This window comes from Ursus maritimus, unplaced genomic scaffold (assembly GCF_017311325.1).
Source record: "Ursus maritimus isolate PB19 unplaced genomic scaffold, ASM1731132v1 scaffold_22, whole genome shotgun sequence".
NCBI lineage: Eukaryota > Metazoa > Chordata > Mammalia > Carnivora > Ursidae > Ursus > Ursus maritimus.
Genome location: NW_024424675.1, coordinates 47340106 through 47357899, shown reverse-complemented (window position 1 = coordinate 47357899; position 17794 = coordinate 47340106). Strand labels below are relative to the sequence as shown.

Genomic DNA, 17794 nt, shown 5'->3' with positions numbered 1-17794 from the left:
GGGGGGGGTGCACCAGCCAAACACCTTTATCCCTCTCTCTACGGGGTCTGCCCCAAAGAGGGGACCGTGGGGCAGGCACCTCAGGGACCAGGGCCACCACCTGTGGACCCAGGTGCCTCTGGGGGGTAGGGCGGAGCGGACACACCACTTCCTCCCTACTCTCCCAGCATTGGCCCCGGTGCCCAGGCCCACACTGGCCCCTGCTGGAAGCCTCCCCTGCACTACTGGCTTCTCCAAGGCCCTCCCGGGTCTGAAGGGCCAGCCAAGAGTGGCCCCTCCCAGCCACCAGGACAGCCCCAGGCCCAAAGCCCCAGTCCTACTGCTTGGGTGCAGACACTGACCAAACCAGACCCCGCTGCAGCCCCACCCCTGGACCCACCTGTCCTGGGACCACCCACCCAGGCAGCTGAGGGGTGAGGGGAGCTGACTACCAGGAGCCCAGCAGGGCTGGCAGCCTGAGCTGGGTCCAGCTTCCGGAGACAGAGGCACTTTGGGGGCGGGCGCAGCACGGGGCTCTTGGGCTGGGAGACCACAGTCTGAGACATGGTATTCACCGGAGGCTGGCAGCATTCAGGGGGCAAGGTCAGGGTCTGGACGCTGCTGGGGGAGGGGGGGCCCTTACCCGACTCCCATGGGGGCTCAACCCCCTCCACGCACTCTTGGCCATGGGGAGGACACTGCCTCGACCCTGCCGGTCCACCAGCCCCAAACCTGGGAACATTGCTGGGGGGTGGGGGTGCATGGTCCCAGGCCTGGGCCAGGAAACCAAGATGGCTTTGCCCAGGTGGTTGAGTGCCCCTCTGGCTCCCCCACCCCCACCCCCGCATCCTGACCACTTTGCGAGCCCAGCTTCTCTCCTGGGCAGGCAGTGCTCCTGTGGCTAGGAGGGCCTTAGGCCATGGGCCAGTGGAGCTCTTTGATTTGCCATAGCCCAGGAGCTGCCTGAGCCTGAGGACCCACAGCTGGACACCAGGTCATCAGTGCTGACAGACGCAATATCCAGGGTGCTGGGCACCTGCCCAGTCCTGGGACCCACACCGCAGCCAAGCCCCACACGCTTGAGTGCAGACCCGCAGAAGATGCTAGGCCCAGCAGCCACAGACAATCATGCACTGGCCACACCGTGTCCATCCGTGGTTCGTGGGCACTCGGGACCACATATGCACTCACACGCACCCCACCGAGGCACCACCCTCCACACATACAAGCCAATCAACTCCTCAGCACCTCTGGCTGGACCCTGTCCACCCCTCACCTGTATGCCCACCCTGCAGTCCTGCACAGAGCAGGAGCTCATCACCTGTGACCCCCCTGAAGCCCCAGAGACCAGTTAGCAGTGTCAGGGCTGCCCCGGGTCACTGAGAAAGGACAGGACGGCACCATGTGCTGGCTGGCCCGTCACCTGTCATGGGCCCTCACTCCAGCGTGCAGGTAGACCCTGAGCCCACCCCGAGCACAGGTCCCACTCCCCCAGCTGCGAGGACTGCGAGGGCTGAGCCAGCCCTGACCATATCAGTTGGGTCAGACCCAGCAGGGGCTGCTGGGACAGGGGGTGCACACAAGACCATGCAGAGGGTAGGGGCCCGGGAAGGCCCCAGCTCTGGGTGTGAGGTCCCCAGACAGACGCAGCACTGGGGCTTGTAGGCAAGGAGGCCTGCTGGACGACTGAACTGGGTGGCAAAAGCAGACCTGTGTTAGGGACATGGCCGAGAGGAAGTGCAGAACGGTCCTGTGGAAGTCTAGAAAGAGAAGGAAGCTAAGTGGGGCTGGCCAAGTGCACCTGCTGGTCAGTCCCAGCATCTTCAGCAAGGGCTCTGTGGCAACCAGGGGGCCTCGCCTGGTGGTGGGCACACCAGTCCCTGGTCAGCCCAGCGTCCTAGAGCCGGGGTCTGGGTGGGACTGCATGCTGACGGCCAGAGGTGTTGAGGGCAGCCTCATGGCCACTGGCCCAGTCTCCCCCCAAGTTGAGAGGCAGAGGGCTGGCCAGCCAGCACAGGTGGGTGAGGACCCCTGGATTTCAGCCAGGGACTGGCCCTTGGGACTGCCCGGAGCAGGACCCAGCCCCGCCTCCCCAGACAGCATGACCATGGGAGACTACACAGGAAGAAGGCTTCAATTCTGGATGCTGCACTCAGTGTCCCCTGGCTCTGCCTGCCTCTGACCGCTTCCCCGTCCTGTGCCTTTAGGATACAGGCTCAGATGGAGAGCGCAAGGCTTCTAAGCATTTCTGCCAGAGCCAGGCGAAATGCCACTGGCCCCGGGTCCCAAGCAGACACCCATTGGAGACCGCCCTGCCCTCCCACCTGCACCTCTGGGAGCCCCATGCCACCTGCAACCATGTTGGAAGTGGCCTTCTGGGTGCTCACCCAGATCACTGTATTGCTCTGTGCCAGTGACCCCTGTACAGGAGATCCCCAGGGAGATCCTCGGGCCCCTGCACGCAGCAGGGCCGGGAGCCCCAGCACCCCATCCTGGGCCCCACCTGGGACTACACCTGCACAAGAGCACCCGTCTTTGCCCATGAGGGGTCTCGGACCGCCACGTCCCAGCGCGCCATGAGGGCCTGGAGAGCACAGTGCCCCCTGCCAGCACACATCTAAAAAGTCAACGCTATTCTAATTACTGCACTTGGCATCGAAGGGGACTCACAGACCAAAGGGTGACTCACTTCCAATGTAACGGGACCTCCCAGACGAGAAATTACAGGACAGAACAGCAGCCTGAGCAGCGCTGAAGCCTCTAGAGCTGCAGGCACGTCCGCGAGCTCCCATCCCGATGGGTGAGGGCCCAGCATGGAAACCAAGCCCTGGTCCTGACAGTGCGGACGCCTGACACTCGTTCTTCTCCCGCGCACCGTCACCCTGGGACGCTTGGCCCCGGACTGGCAGGCTGACCGTGGGTTTGGCTCTCCATCTGCCCCAGGGGCTTCCCCTCACCTTAGGGCCGGCAGGCAGCTGGCTCTGTCTGCGACCCTCACGCAACAAACACACAGGCGCTGCACACAGGGTGCCCCTGTCCCCCGGCAGTGTCTTCCTCATGGGACAGCTGCGGGCTAGCGGGCTGTCCCGGGGCGGCCCCGCAGTGAATACAGCCCGGACACGCCAGACTGCTGCTGGCTCCTGTGGCTCGCGCCCGCGCTGGGACACCCTGGGACGCGAATGGCCGGCAGCAGCCGGAGCCCGCAGTGCACATATCCTGCACCAATCCATAGGGACCCAGGCACACGCAGTGCCTGGTCAAAGGGCAGCTGACAACAACCCAAGAGCCAGAGGAAGAGGGTGTGGGGACAGAGGACCCCCACAGCCGTGGCTCACGTGTAGGCCTGTCAGACTGACGGGAGACAGGCACCTCGTCAGTACCAGACTGTGACCACCGACGAGGGGGCAATGGCTTGGGGGGGGGCTCAAGGCACACGAGGAGATCCACACGTCACGGTGAGCTGATCCCCGGGAGCACAGCACAGAGGACACCACTGTGGGAACAGCTAGGCGCTAGCAGGGACACAGTGGCGGCAATCTAGCCCAACAGAAACGCACTCCTCACTCCAGACTGCTGGGAAGGCCTGGACGCCACACGGCTCCTCAATGAGCCCCGGGGAGCCCACCCTGCTGCCACGTGCCCCCAGACCCGGGCTCAGAGGGCACACACTGGCATGCCTTTCCCCTCCATACGCTCTGCTTTCACGTCCCTATTCCTTGGCCGTCCGCGGCATCCTGGGCCTGCTGCCTCAGCTCAGACGGGCACGAGCGCTGACAAACGGCCCACGTGTTGGGGGCCGCGCCAGAGGCCTCAGGGCTCTGTGTGTGGCCACGTGTGGAGGCCCGGAGAGGCGATGCAGGAGCGCAGCACCGGCAGTGAAGCAGGGCCAGGGAGGGAGGGGAGCTGGGCAGACGGCTGCACCACATCCCCCCCGCAGGAAGGCTGGCCCAGAACAAGCCGGGACCCAACACTTCAGAGCACACAGGCCTCACACATGACACGGCACAGGCCGTGAGGCAGCCACTCGGGAGGGTTTATTAGAGAGGGTGTTATGGGGACGATGGCGCAGCCCGCCTCCCAGGAGCAGACTCTGCCCTCCACGTCACCCCGGCCAGGTTTCCACGGGTGGCCTGAGAACCACAGGAGAGCCGGGACATGGGCTGCAAGGCAGCACGTGGCCTCTGCCGCACCACGGCCTTGCAGGGCCAGCACCACCCCGGCTCCCACCCGAGGTGCTGTCTTCACGCCACGGCTGGTTTCTGGGGTCAGACAGGAGGAGATGTGAGGGCAAAGTGCAGATGCGGTGGTTGCCGCAGCTGCCCGGGCCGGGGCGCAGCGGGCCTACCAGTCCTGGTTGTCCCAACCCTCGTCTACTGGCGCGGTGGGCTGCGCAGCCTTTCTGGCGGTCTTGGCCCTGCCCTCCCCACTGCCCCCCCAGGCCTCCCCAAGGTCGCTGTGGTCGCTGTTCTTATTGTTAGACGTGGAGCCCGAGCCCCACACATCCCAGCTGTCCGAGCTCCTCTTCTCGGCCGAGGCGTCTGCGCACGTCCAGCTGTCGCTGCTCGGGGACCTGTGGCCCTTGACAGGGTCAGCACTCCCAAAGGTCTCCCAGAAGCTCTGGTCCACGGCACGGTTCTGGGGGTGGTCCCCACCGCTGTTTTGGTAGCTCTGGCCCTCCAGGGGTCTTGGGAAGACAGAGGGAGACTGAACAATGGCCTGAGCCACCAAGCCGTCCCTTGGCATCCTCCCCCAGATTGCGGAGGCCCCACCCAGATCCCGACGCCCAAGGGGCCTGGGAGATGCGTTTACTCGGCCTTTGTGCAGCTCCACCTTGGAGCCTAGGGCACAGAACCCACTGGAAGCACCAGGGCCTCCTGCTGCCAGAGCCTGGCTAGGTCAGTCCCACCCGAAAAGGAGCGCGTCATGAAGGAAAAGGTTTTCTGCAGTAACCGAGGCAAAAGGGGAGCCCTGAGTGCGTCAGCATTCCCCACGCTGTCAAGACAGAGGGGCCCTGCAGAGCCCCTCAGCAGAGCTGTACCCCAATGAGCACAGCCGCACGGCCTGTACCACCAGATGGCATGTCAGGAAGATATGTGGCCCTGTGCCCATGAGCACGGGAAATGTGCCCCCATCCAGGAGTGGCCCTACCAGGGCCAGTCTCCCCACCCCGCCTACTCTGTGGCTGGAGAATGGCAAACCCAGCCAGACTGGGCTTCCAGCAGAGAGGCCAGGACGCAAGCCCTGAGCAGATGGTGAGTGAGGGGAGAGGGCCACTGAGGGGCCCCACCGACCCCAATGCCCCAGACTGGAGATGGGGATCAGCTCTGGAGCCCCTCCTCGGGAGGCCTCCTCCCTCCCTGCCCTGGGCAGCAGCAGTTACCACAGGGTCGGTGTCTCTAGGGATCTGGGGGCTGCTGTGACCCCTGCGCCCCTGGGGGATGAAATGCCTGTCCCCTAACAGGGATGCCAACTGCCTCCCAGAGACCGTGTGGGAGGAAACCCAGAGAAGCGGCATACCTGTCCGACGGGTCCTCTGCTCTCCCAGAAAAAAAGGTGGTGACGTCCCGCCATCCCCTACTGCCAACCCCCTGGACCTAGAAGGGGACGGGAGGTGGCAGCTCAGGGTGGGTTCTCACACACGGCACAGACATGGTGTCCCGCTCAAAGTCCTGGCAAAGCTGAGATGTGAACAGCACGGCTGGGCTCAGACCCGCGGCCTGCACATGCTTCTCCCTCCCTGCGTGCACACGCAGTGGCGAGAGGCCCTAGTGCTCAGGAGCTCAAGAAGACAGCATGTACGCGAAGCCCCTGTAGGCATCCCCGTGCAGAGTGTGGCGGGCTGGGAAGCGGGGGCTGCGAACACCCAAACCCGCCTGGAGGAAGACGGCGGCCGTCCCCCAGCACGTCAGGAAGGTCGCACTCACCGGGGAAGGACAGCGGCAGCAGAACGAGGGCAGAAGAAAAAGAAGCGACAGTTAGCGGACGTGACAGACCCCCCGCCAAGCTGTCTCCATATTTCTCCGGCGCCGGGACCAGAGTGTCTCGCTGAGCCTCCTCACTGCTCAGAGCGCACTCAGGCCGCAGGAGTGCACAGGGGCGCAGACAGCCTAGGCCCTTGCTGCTCTCGGCCCAGGCGCCCAGAACGTGCAGACTGACTTCCAGCCGCACCTGAGCGCCAGGCGGGGCCTGCCCTACCTTGGACGCCAACTGAGAGACCCCACTGGACACATCCTCAAAAATCTTTCCCTCTTTCACCTGCATGGTTAAAACAGTGCTGTCAGCAGAACACCCACCATCGCCCGTCTCTGACAAAGGATAGCACACACCGAAAAGACCCGTGGAAGCAGCCGTGTGTGACCCTCTCCCCCCAGAGCGAGAGGGCGCGGGGGCAGCTAACTTCAGTCAGGCTGCTGTAACATGGCACCCTGCCGGGGGGGGGGGGCTCTGTGTCAGCCACAGCCTGCTGAGGCCAGGTTGGCACTGCCCCGAGGTCCCAGCCTGCTGGGGGGTCCTCCGTGGCTCAGTCAGTCACCCCCATGCTGTCCACACCCAGCCCCACCTTGAGGAACAGGCCTCATGAGGAGAGGGGGTAGGGGCCCCTGGGACATGGGACACTGGAGGGAGCCGGAGCTGCCGAACAAAGCCCTCCAGCACCAGCTGCTCCCCTGGAACGAGGGCCTACGGGGGTGGGGACGGAGGAGAGGGACACATGGTGTCGGACGGTGTTACCTTCTCCTGGGCAGGTTTGAGGACGTTCTCGTTCAGACTGTGGCCCAGCTCTGAAGCCTGTATGATGAGAGGAAGTTAGGTGAGCCCGGGCAGCATGTCCCCCAGGACGCTGGTCAGCAGTGGCTGCGAGCTTGGCCACAAGGGAAGGCAGCAGATGGTGAGCGGCCCTCCAGCACCCAGGACACCCCCCACTCTCATGGCAGCCACGGCACCTGAAGCAGTTGCGTGGAAGTGACCCCCAGGCACCCTGGCCGTGGGGCAGCCAGAGACCACTGCCCCAGGCCTACCTGCTCTAGAGGGAAGAGGCCCAGAGTGGCAGCAAATCCAGTGGCCACCGAGGGTCTTCCCGTCAGAGCCCACACAGTCCCATCCCATGAGAACAGCCGCGTGCTGGCAGCAGGTCGCATGCTAACCCCCTTGGCTGGGGTGTAGGCAGCTGCACTCTTGGTCACTGGAGGGGGTGTAAGCCCACCTGCCCTCCAGCAGGCACCTGACTCAGAGGGAAGGGGATGGAGCCAGCGGACAAGCTGAGGTGGGTGGGGCAGCAACTAAAAAGAGCACCAGGCAGCAGCCTCGATGAACGGGGTAACCACACACCTGTCAGCACCTTGCCACTGGAATAGCCCTCCTTCTGCTTACTTAGCTCAAGGTGAAGCCGTAAAATGAAAATCCTGCCAAGTAGCTCCTGGCACCCCATCAGGAGCAGTCCCCCCGGTTCTGGACCCCAGCCCTCCCACTGGGGTCTCAGGTCCCTGAACAGTATGGATGGGCCCAGACAGGAGCCCAGCAGGCTGGTGAGGAGCTCTGGGGGTGAGCGCACGTAAGCGAGGACACACACAAGCCACGGTCCAAGGAAGCTCAGGGCAAAGCACGTGGTCAGCACAGAGACGGGGAAAGGCATGCACGAGAACAGACTTGGGGCCTTACCAGCTCGGGCTGCTGCTTGGAGCCCCAAAACTTTACCCAGACAGCAAGGGAGAGGGTTGGGGCGGAGGGGGGAGAGAGTGAGAAAGTGAGAGAGCAAGCGAGCATGGGCAGTAGGAGCAGCGTTGGGCAACCAGGAAGCACCTGCTGACAGGTCAGTCACCTCGTTCTCATGGCATCACCCCAGCAGGCGTCCTCAAAAGTAACCTTGAGTACCCACTTACTGCCATGGAACCACACGGCTTTCTACTCCCAACGTACAACCTCCAGAACCACACGAAGGAACAAGTCAGGAGCCCAAAAGAGGGACAGGCCATGCTCGAACACTATCCGCCCTGCCTCCGGCCTGAGTCCTGACCCCCAACACCAGGGCACAGGCGGTCCAGAGTCCTGCCGCCACCTGGGGACTGCCAGAGCTACCGGCCAAGATTTGAAGGAAAAGACAAATGCCAACACCCCAAACCACCGCCCGCTAGAGAAACTAACCGGGAAAGAGGGACAGCCTGCCCTCTCCAACCTGCGGCCCCAGCAACAGCAGGCTTCCTTCCACCCATGGGTGCAGGCAGAAAGCCCCACAGGAGCCTGTCCGGGTGACTTCAGCCCCACGGGCCCTGACCGCCCCTCCTCCCAAGCACAGGCCCCGGGGAGGGCAGATGGGCAGTATCCGGACACCGACAGGACAGAACTAGAAATTTTAACAGCATGAAACGCAGAAGCTTCCTTTGTTACCTTCTGACTTGCTTGAGATCCAAATTTGGTTGCCTGAGGAGAAACACAAGAGCTTTCGGATCACCGGTCCTGATGCCAGACCCCCAGCTGCATGTCCCCAGGGCTCAACCCACACTCAGTCCTAGGCCTGTCTCTTGACAGCCACCCACCTCACAGCAGCTCCGAGGGGGCCCCACAAAGCTGCCCACTAGGCCAGCCCCCCAATGGAGGGGCAGCCATGTGGCACACAGGCCTTGGGGGAGCAGGTCCAGGGTAGGGGGCAGCCACCCCAGCCCCGTCATCTGTGGGCTTTCCCATGGCCCAGACCATGCTACCTGCTTGGTGCCCAGTGGGGCCCATCCCACAGCTCACCTTAGCAAAGCACCCCCAACACTCTCATAAACAAAGGGAAAAAAGGCCTGGCCACAGATACTCCCACTGAAAGCGCCTGGACCTCCTGGATGTGGCCCTCCAGGGACGAGGCCCGGAGAGAAGCAGCAGAGGCCACGTGCCAGAGCAATGGTGCCACAGGGCCTGGTGCCCCTCGAGGCCAGGCTCCTTCCAAGCCAGATGTGGAGGATGCAGGGCACCGTGGCCAAGGGGAGCACGGAGAGGTGTCCACACGCCTCCGTTCCGGCCCAGAGCCAGCCCCGTGGCTCCTGTTGCTTGTGGAGCTGCAAGCGCCCGTGTGGCCCTCCAAATGTTCCTGTCCTGGGCCTGCTTGCCAGGCAGCCCCTCGCGCCTGCCCTGGATCTCCCTTCTCTAGGTGACCTTCCTCACCAAGGCCATGCTGGCCAGGAAACCTACTGGACGCCCCCGACAATCTCCCCTCCAGGGTGATGTCCCCAGACACGGTTCCGGCCTGTCCCTTTCCAAGGTCATGCCCACTCCCCACCTGTGTGTCCTGACTAAATCCCCAACGCTCCCTTGCTCGGGCAGAGGAGCAGGCAAAGGAGAGGCCCGAACCCTGCTCCGTGCACAGCAGCAGAAACTGGAGGGCTGGCAGGACCACTCAGCCTGCGGGGCTCACCATGTGCCGCACCTCAGGATGGCACACCTTTCTTCTAGAGTGGTGCCCCTCTGCCCACAGCTCATCTCCGACACGCAGAGGCTCGCCACTGAAGCAGCAAATGGCGGGGCCCTGAGATCTGCTGCAGCCTCATGGGCCTGGGGCCCACGGTGCATGGCCTGGGCCTGGGAGGGAGCCCTGGGGCTGGGAACACCCTCCACCCCTCATCAGAGCCCCTTCAAGACCCTTCTTTACCCCCAGACCCCAGACCAGCACAGGCTGTGTGGGCCCTGCGGGCGGGGTGCCAGGATGGGCTACTCACACCCTCCTTAGCAGCCGAGGCAAACTTGCTTGCTCCGGTGGTAAAACTGCTCCAGCCCTGCAAAGAAGCAACAGAGAGGCCACGTTGAGGTTCCATAGGCGACCGTCCAGGCAGGCTCTGTCTGCCATGCCATCCACCACTCAGTGAAGGGCTGATGGATTCCGCACCCAAGCTCTGCAGGAAGGCCACTTCCGAGGTCCCTTTCAACAGCTGCAACCCCGCTTTCCACAAAGAATGGGCACTCTTGCCATGGGCACACCTGAATGCCATGCACCAGACCCCTGGCCGCCATGGCAGCCGGGGCACTGCATGCATCTATGCCGCGCTCCACCTGACCATCTGGACCTCCACTGCACACACGTGCCTGTTCTTCCCTTTGCCCTCGGCCTCTCCTACCTCCCCTCAAAGGAGTCGGGGCCTGGCACCCAGTCTGCAGGCAGACCTGTTCTAAGTTCGAGGTCTTCCCCTAAGCCCCCAAAGCCAAGTGAAACTATTTAGAGACATACACATCTCACTCAAACCCCAACTTCCCAACAGAGCCTCTTCCCCTCAAGGAAGAGGACACTCAGGAGACAACCACATTCAGCTTCTTCGGGGAACTAAAGACCCACACGAGAGGGACACAAACACAAACACGTTACATTCGGTGGGACATGTCTCTGTAAAGATAAACTCTCAGGCAACAGGCCTTGGGCTGAAGGCATGCCCTTCCTCCCTGCAGAAGGGAACCTGGCTGCCCACGGCCCCAGCAGGTCTTCTCGCGGCCGCCATCGCTTGCGGCTCTGGAGTTGCAGCCATGATTTCTTTTTTTTTTTTTAATATTTTACTTATTTGACAGAGACAGCCAGTGAGAAAGCGAACACAAGCAGGGGGAGTGGGAGAGGAAGAAGCAGGCTCCCAGCGGAGGAGCCTGATGTGGGGCTCGATCCCAGAAAGCTGGGATCACGCCCTGAGCCGAAGGCAGACGCTTAACGACTGCGCCACCCAGGCGCCCCGCAGCCATAATTTCTGACAGAAGTTCCATCACTTTGGAAACAACACGTGTACACAGATCAGAAGAGGACAGCGGACGGTGGCGCTCAGATCTCCCGCCGCACCCGGGACGCAGGACCCTACAGTGACGGCAGACACGTGGCCGCTCCCGGGTGCTTCCTGTGTTTTCACCCATCACGTCTGCTCCTTCAGCACTCGCTGCAACCCCGTCAGTGCACCAAAGACCCTGTCCTGTTAGCGTGGAGGACGTCTCCTCGCCTTTCCACGCATGCAGTACCCAGAGACCCCCCGCGGGGGTCTGTAGTCACCATCACAAAGCTACAATGAATGAACATCTAAAGACACGGTTTCCTGGGAAAACGATGGTTTGACCTGCAGCAACTGCGAGCGGGTGGGAACACCAGTGCAGGGCCGAGAGCGCGCCATCCCCGGAGGGTGCCACAGCCCCTGCAGCTTCGAGCTCGCTGGTGTGGGGCTGGTGGGCGGAGCGCCGGGATCCTCTGTGCCCAGCGCTCTTGCAGGAGAAGAGGGCTGGGGAGGCGCCATACAGGACGTTGTGCATGGAGGAAACGCACCGGTTAATTGGAAATCTACATTCTTTAGCAAAGTAAATAAGCAACTACACAGGCCAGGACCGGAATGAATAAGCCTGGTCGTAGAGACAAGTTCACTGAGGGAAAGGGGAGGCGTCCCACAGGCGGCCGGCCAGCTACGGGCCTGCAGAGCGGGGTGCAGTCCTTACCGAGCACAGGGACGACACGGCGCTGCTGAGGAAGTCCTCCTCCCTCTTTGGAGGCGGAACTGTGTTCCCAAATCCCACGTAGCGGTTCTCCTGGGCCCTGACAGGGAGACAAGAAGCTGCAGCCCCGCTGCTCCTGAAAGCCTCAAGGCAGGAGGCGCCCCAACCCCAGGCAAAGGGGCACACGGGTCAGGCCCTCCTCTGCTCACTGGAGAAGACCCTCCTGCTGCATTTAGCCAGGGAACCCGGGCAAGACCCAAAGCCAACCACCAGTTAGTACAAGCATCAGAATGACTTCACCTGACCGCTCCGGGAACAAAACTTGCTTATAGGTCAGGCTGGCTCCAAGAAGGAAAACTACTCTTTTCTCCTTCTCAGTATTAGGTTTTCTCTCCGCTCCAAACCACTCTTTAAACTGGGGCTGGCCCAGGCATGCCACAACCAGCACCCACGTGATGCGTGCGAACGCTGCACGCCCTGCACACAGAAAGCCGCAGACCCCAGCCCTGAGGGACCCGACTCCTGCTGCCTGTGGCCTCACCCCTGATAGGAGCCAAGGTCGTCATTAAGCCAGTCTTCAAATGCCTTGTCTGAGGAGGAGGTCGAGTTCTGCGGGTGGCCGGAGGCTCTGAAAGGGAGACGGAGTGGTCAGTGAGGCCAACAGAGGATGGGCAGGTGCCTGAGGGAACTGTGTGGGCCCCTATGCTGTCACATCCATCTGGTCACACCTGGGCTCCTCCTAAGGCCAGCTGGCCTCCAAGTCTGCCTGAAAGGAGGCTCAGGCTGGCAACAAGCGGGCACAGTCCAGCCCCAAAGGGCCCCTGACAGCAGCTCCACGCCCACCCGCGCTGGCAGGGAGGCAGCAGGGAGGCTGGAGAGGCAGAGGCTGAAGCACCGCATCGGACAGTGGTCCAAGGACTGTCCGCATAAAATGCACCATGCGGGGGTGGGGTGGGGGTCCCTGGGCACCCATGCTGCAAACAGGGAGCCTTCTCTGGACCAGTCACTCCGAACACCAGCCTCTGGCATGCAAGAGGATGCAGGACGTCTGCCACGGGGATCAGCTTATCCGCATCACACCTGCACCCTGAGGGGTGGGCAATCCTCGCAGAGGACAAAGGATGGAAACAACACTCAGCCAGGACGTTTCCTACAGAGACGTACGTGCGTCACAGGTACGTGCCCGGGAGGACTTTCACCGAACGGGCTCGTGAGGAATGGGGAGGTACTCCTTCCACCTTAGACACAGCTTACGGGCTGCATTTTTACTAAGAGCTTGTATTACTTCAACGACCTACAGACTTGTTTTTCCCACTGACTCTCGGGAGCAACTCACAATCGGAGCTGTTCCCACACCGGTATGGGGATCCTGAGCTGTGGCTAAGATAGGCTCAGGCCCAGAACAGTCTGGAGCCAGACAAGAGGCCAGGGAAGTAGCTACCGGTGGGCAGTGGACGGTAGTGTCTTGGGCTGGGGTGGGGTCCAGTTCTGGGCAGGCGATGACTCCAGAGACCATTCTCGGCCTTCAGCCAGCGTGGCTACCTGCCAAGGGGACACAGGCATTAGACAGCCCGGGACTGTCAGGAGCGATCAGTGATGTGACCCGCTCTAGTGCGTCCTGTTGGCTGTCCCTCTCAGGCTCAGCAGCCACGGGCTGGGGGCTCTCTGCCCCGTGTCAACACCAAGAAAGGGTCTCACTCTGACCGCAATGAACAGCGGCACTGGCGAATTCTTGGTCAGTGGCTCCAACCCCAAATGACGTGCTGCATCCTTGGCAGAATTTCAGCCACCACGTACAGAGGTGCTGACACGCGACACTCTCCCTGAGGATGGGGAGGAAGGCCTGTTGTTCACCCCTGCTAACAACACGCCACCTGCTTTCCCCCGGGTGGGACAGACGGCCCACAGCCTCTGCAGGCGTGTCAGACACCACGGGAGAATGCCAGCTCCCAGAGCCACCAAAGCAGCCAACGGGCAGAGCCTCAGCACCGCCGCTCAGCTGGTCCCTACCCTGTCCCTGAAGAGGGCCGCAGCCTTGCTGTTGTACTTGTCCTGCAGGGACCAGCAGGGGTCATAGTCCTCCTGAGACTCCAGGAACTCCCGGAATTTTGCATTCCCTCCAGCTTTCATCTTCTCCAGCTCTACGTCCTTCCACTTGTCCATGGTCACGGAGCGCACGAAGCTAGAAACCACAGCGCCAACCTGCTTATTAGCATTGAGTGTCCAAGAGCCCCCACCCCAACCAGGTCGTGAATCTGGTGCATGCACGTCCCGTGACAGAGGCACCTGGCCGTGACCCCTCGAGGGCGTGCAGAGCTGGCAAGGTGGCACACGTTACCCCATCAACGCACACCCGAAAGGAGGCCCTCGAGGCACGAGGGGCAGGGCACTGACCTGAGGTGCACCCCGAGCCCGCGATGCTTCCCCGAGCACTCCAGGCAGATCCAGATGCCATAGGTCACACTCACCCACTGAGGGTTGAATGCACCACACTCAAAACACACCTGCAAAGAGGGTCACGTGCGACTCACCTGGCATTTGGCGCCCAAGAACCCCAAAGACCCGACAGGTGGCCCCAAGAGGGAGCAGAGGAGAGGCTGGCCCAAGAATAACAGTAACAGGGAAAGCTCTGAAAGGTTCGCTAAACCTCAAATCACCAGAGCAGAACAGACACTTACATTGTTTTCATCCTGCACTCGGACTTCCTTCAGAACTTTCCTCGTTCGGGGGCTGGCCATGCTGCTGCAAAGGAGAAACACAAAGTTTTAAAACTTACAAGCAGCCTACTTTACAAGAAAACCAATGAGCGCAAAAGCCTACAATACACAGCTTCAGAGAGATCCCACAAAGCTGCCTGGAAGCTATGGGGCCACCGCTCACTACAGGCAGCATCAGGAAACCACCTACAGAAGGAATCTGTCCTCCACACGCTAAGAAAAACCCAGAGCCGCCTGGATGTTTCTGGCTGAAGGCACCGCGATTATTAAAAAGAACATAATTACTGGCGTCCGCTTTGCCTAAGCATGATGTACGACCCACACCGCATCACTTATAAAACGTCCCGTCTCGTGAGGAAACCCATGGCAAGGGGTGGTCTTTGTACAACGCACACAGACTGGCCGCTCAATCTGACCGCCCACCTGAAAGGCCAACACCTCAGATCTGAACCAATAATAACCTTTGAAGGCAGGGAACCCCAGTTCTCTGTGAGCTTTCCTTCCACTCTCCAGCCTGTGGCGTGGGGCCAAAGCGGTAGCGCTGACTGATACACGCAGAGGCCGGCCTGTGGGAGGGTCTACAGGGAGGTCCCCCGCAGGGCCATCACGGACCGCGCAGGTGACAGACAGCGCGAGCACAGCAGGGAGCACCTGCCACCATGCCTCACAGGGACACTGCTGTGGCACCACAGTCCTTAACTCAGGCTAAAGAGAAAAACCGTTTCTGTCTTTACAGAGCTCCTAGCTTTGGCAAAGCTCACGTTCAACCAACAGCCCACTGGATTCACGACCAGGAAAACCGATGCCGTAGATTCAAGCTGGAGGAAGCGGGTGGGAGCCAGCACAGTGCTGGACATAAAGCAATCCCACGGTCCAACACACACTGCCACCACTTGGCCCTGGGCCTCAGGCCACCTCTTCCACCACCAACGCACAAATGTGCACGTGCCCCTCTGAAGCTCGTCCTTTCCTCACTCGTGAACGGGGCTGTGAGCTGCTGCCCTTAACTCTCACGGCAACACGCACCCACTGCAGGACACGTGGGGACCCTGTAGGTGGCTCAGAACCGGACACCCGTCCGGCTGCTGGACGCTCCATGTGGCCAGCTTCTCTGCGGATAGTGAACCTGGAGCTTTCCATTGGCGTGCAGCGTGAACATTCCAGGAGCATCTCTGCGCCGTACCTCGCCTGTAATCTCAGTACGCAGAGATAAGTCACGGGTGCAAATCCTGACTCTACACAACCAAACTTTCTAAATCTGGAAAGCCAGGACTCCTGTGCTCACCAGAGCCCACGCTGAAGCTAGCTGAAGGAAATAACACACACTGGTTTTCGATTTTCTATAACTGATGGACAAAACCCAGAGTTCACCTGCGGCTCCTCTGCGGTCTGCAGTTTTCTGTGCTATGTTTGACAGTCTACCAAAACCACTGGATCTCGAGGGCAAACACCTCCTGGTCAGACTCGTTCAAGTGGGATACTTTCATCACGCTGAGCGTCTACACCACTGCATGCGAAAGGCACCAACAGGTAAACACATACGCTGAGAGACATCGGGCTGGATCTGAATTCACAAAGCCCTTTGCACACATTCGTCTCATGGCAGCCACTGGAGAGCCCCTTGTGGGCCGGTGTGCGGGGCTGACACGCATACCTGCCCGCTCAGGTCTCCCTTCTCAGCCCTGTGCTCTTTCCAAAGAACTGTGCCTTCCTTCAGAGGTTCACATTCTGGTCAAAAGGGCACCAGCAAACAAAAGTCAGAACTGGGTTGAACATGCTCTAAATTTCTAATTGTGTAAAATAAAATTAGACAGACTAAATGTTTGCAGAACTAGTAGCAAAGCAACGTGTGAAAAGGAAATGACCTGGATTTTAAAGGAACTCCCCTTGGGGACACATCCCCTTTTGGATGTGAGCATCCTTCAACTCTCTGAAATGATAACTTTGATACATGAAAACTCGTCCTAACTTTCAAAACCACAAGTACGCTTTATCTTGAAAAATCATCCAAGAACTGTTTAAAGCTTGAAACCAAGATGGTAAAATACAGCTTTCTGCAAGTGGACATATAACCTCAGTAAACGCTGAACCAAAGGAGCACACGTTTTCTTAGTTCACCAAGCAAGCTATTTGTTAACTGCAGAATGCTTGGTCCTGAAGTTGGGACTTTGTCCGTATCTGAAATTAATTAAAAGGAATGAGGGAAGGGCACGGGCGGAGTCTCCAGGGCTGTGAGAGTGACCAGGACAGACTGAAACCACCAGAAGCACCCAGGGCACCTGTGCCTAAGCACAGCCCCTTCTCCCCGGACGCACGGATCTGCTGTGAACCTGGGCGGAGTGGGGTCCTGGACACCAATGCCAGAGCAAGCCTGAAAGCTTAGCACCCCTGGGCCATCACCACCGGCGCACTGTCACGGCCAGAGAGCGGCAGGAGGGTCAGGCCTGCCCCGAAAGAGCACCATCGTTTCCCAGCGTTGGTGGTCTGCGGTGGAGCCTTTAACAAGGCAGACGGAAACAGAAAAGGGCCGTTCGAGCCCCTCCCGGGCGGCTCCCCCTCCGTCCCCGAGGGGGTGGTCCACGGCACCAGGCGAGGCCGAGGCTGCCGCTCCTGACCACACCGGCCTCCCCCGCACCCGCCGGACGGAACCCTCGCTTCCCAGGGCGGAAGCCCCTCAGCCTGCAGCCCCGGGCTGTCCGTCTGGACGCTGCGCCCCTTCCCCTGGAGCGGCGGGGTGCGCGGGGCCGCGGCTGCGGGAGGGTTCCAGGGACCGAGGTGGGGGCGGCTTCCGAGGAGAAGGGCGGCTGGCCGGGGGTCCGGGCGGGGGCGTCCGCCCAAGCGGACCGTGAGCCTAGGGCCACGCGCTTACCGGGCGGGGTCCGGGCTCGATCCCGCGCGCCGGAGTCCGCCGGGGTCCGCCGGGGTCGGCCGGGCTCGGGCGCGCCGCAAGCTGCTTCGGGGACGCGCGCCGACCGCCCGCCCGCCCTGCCGCCACCAGCTTCCGGCTACGTTGCGCCTCGCGGGGCATCACGGGAAGCCGGGGGCGGGGCGGTGGGGCGGGACTTCCGCCTTCGCTCGCGGGGCCGGAGCGCGGCCGCGCCCCTGTCGCCATGGGGACGCGGCGGGCGCGGGGCGGGCGCGGTCCGCGGGGCGGGGCTGGCTGTGTTGCCAGGGCCGGCCCGTGGCCCGTCCGCAGCGGCGGGCACGGAAGACGCGCCCGGCTTCCGTGGGGACGACTCCGGGGCGGCTTGGTCACCGCGGGCTGATTAGGAAGGCGCGGCGGGGGCTGGGCTCCCAGGGCCGGGGGAGCAAGCCGAGTCCTGGCGTGCGGTGGAGGGGACCCAGCGAGGGGAGGGACAAACACCCCCCCCCGCCCGGCCGTGACCAGGGCCCGACCTCGCTGCGGCCCAGGACCCCGACCCTCGGGGCAGCCCGAGTCCCTGAGGACGCCTACAGCAAAGACCGCTGTTAAAAGGGGTTGCCTCGGGGGCGGGGGGTCGCGAGCAACGTGCGGTTTGCTTTGCGCTTTCGGGACATTGTGTTCTTCGCCCGTGTAACTTCCGGAATGATTACGTATAAACGTTTTTATTGGGGTAGAATTTACGGTAACAAAGTGTGCAGTTGAGTGACGTGACGAGCGCACACCTCCGGCATCAGCACCGGCACCGGCACCG

General features: G+C 61.7%; 1 protein-coding gene across 4 annotated transcripts; it reads right to left on the bottom strand.

Annotated features, from left to right (window-relative positions):
- Positions 1-3991: 3991 nt before the first annotated feature.
- On the bottom strand, positions 3992-17117 carry ARFGAP1 (ADP ribosylation factor GTPase activating protein 1). Of its 4 annotated transcripts, XM_040638588.1 has the most exons (13): positions 16990-17117; positions 14082-14145; positions 13798-13907; positions 13414-13585; positions 12845-12945; positions 11945-12031; positions 11407-11503; positions 9672-9728; positions 8362-8394; positions 6709-6765; positions 6175-6234; positions 5497-5573; positions 3992-4663 (listed from the first exon to the last, which is right to left on the bottom strand). In XM_040638588.1, exons 2-13 carry the CDS (start codon positions 14139-14141, stop codon positions 4321-4323), a joined length of 1254 nt encoding a protein of 417 aa, XP_040494522.1. In that variant the 5' UTR covers positions 14142-14145; positions 16990-17117; the 3' UTR covers positions 3992-4320. The 4 variants fall into 4 exon arrangements, with proteins under 4 accessions (XP_040494522.1, XP_040494523.1, XP_040494525.1 ...); XM_040638589.1 differs by lacking the exon at positions 6175-6234; XM_040638591.1 differs by lacking the exon at positions 6175-6234 and having other exon boundaries at positions 5497-5567.
- Between the last annotated feature and the right edge of the window lie 677 nt (positions 17118-17794).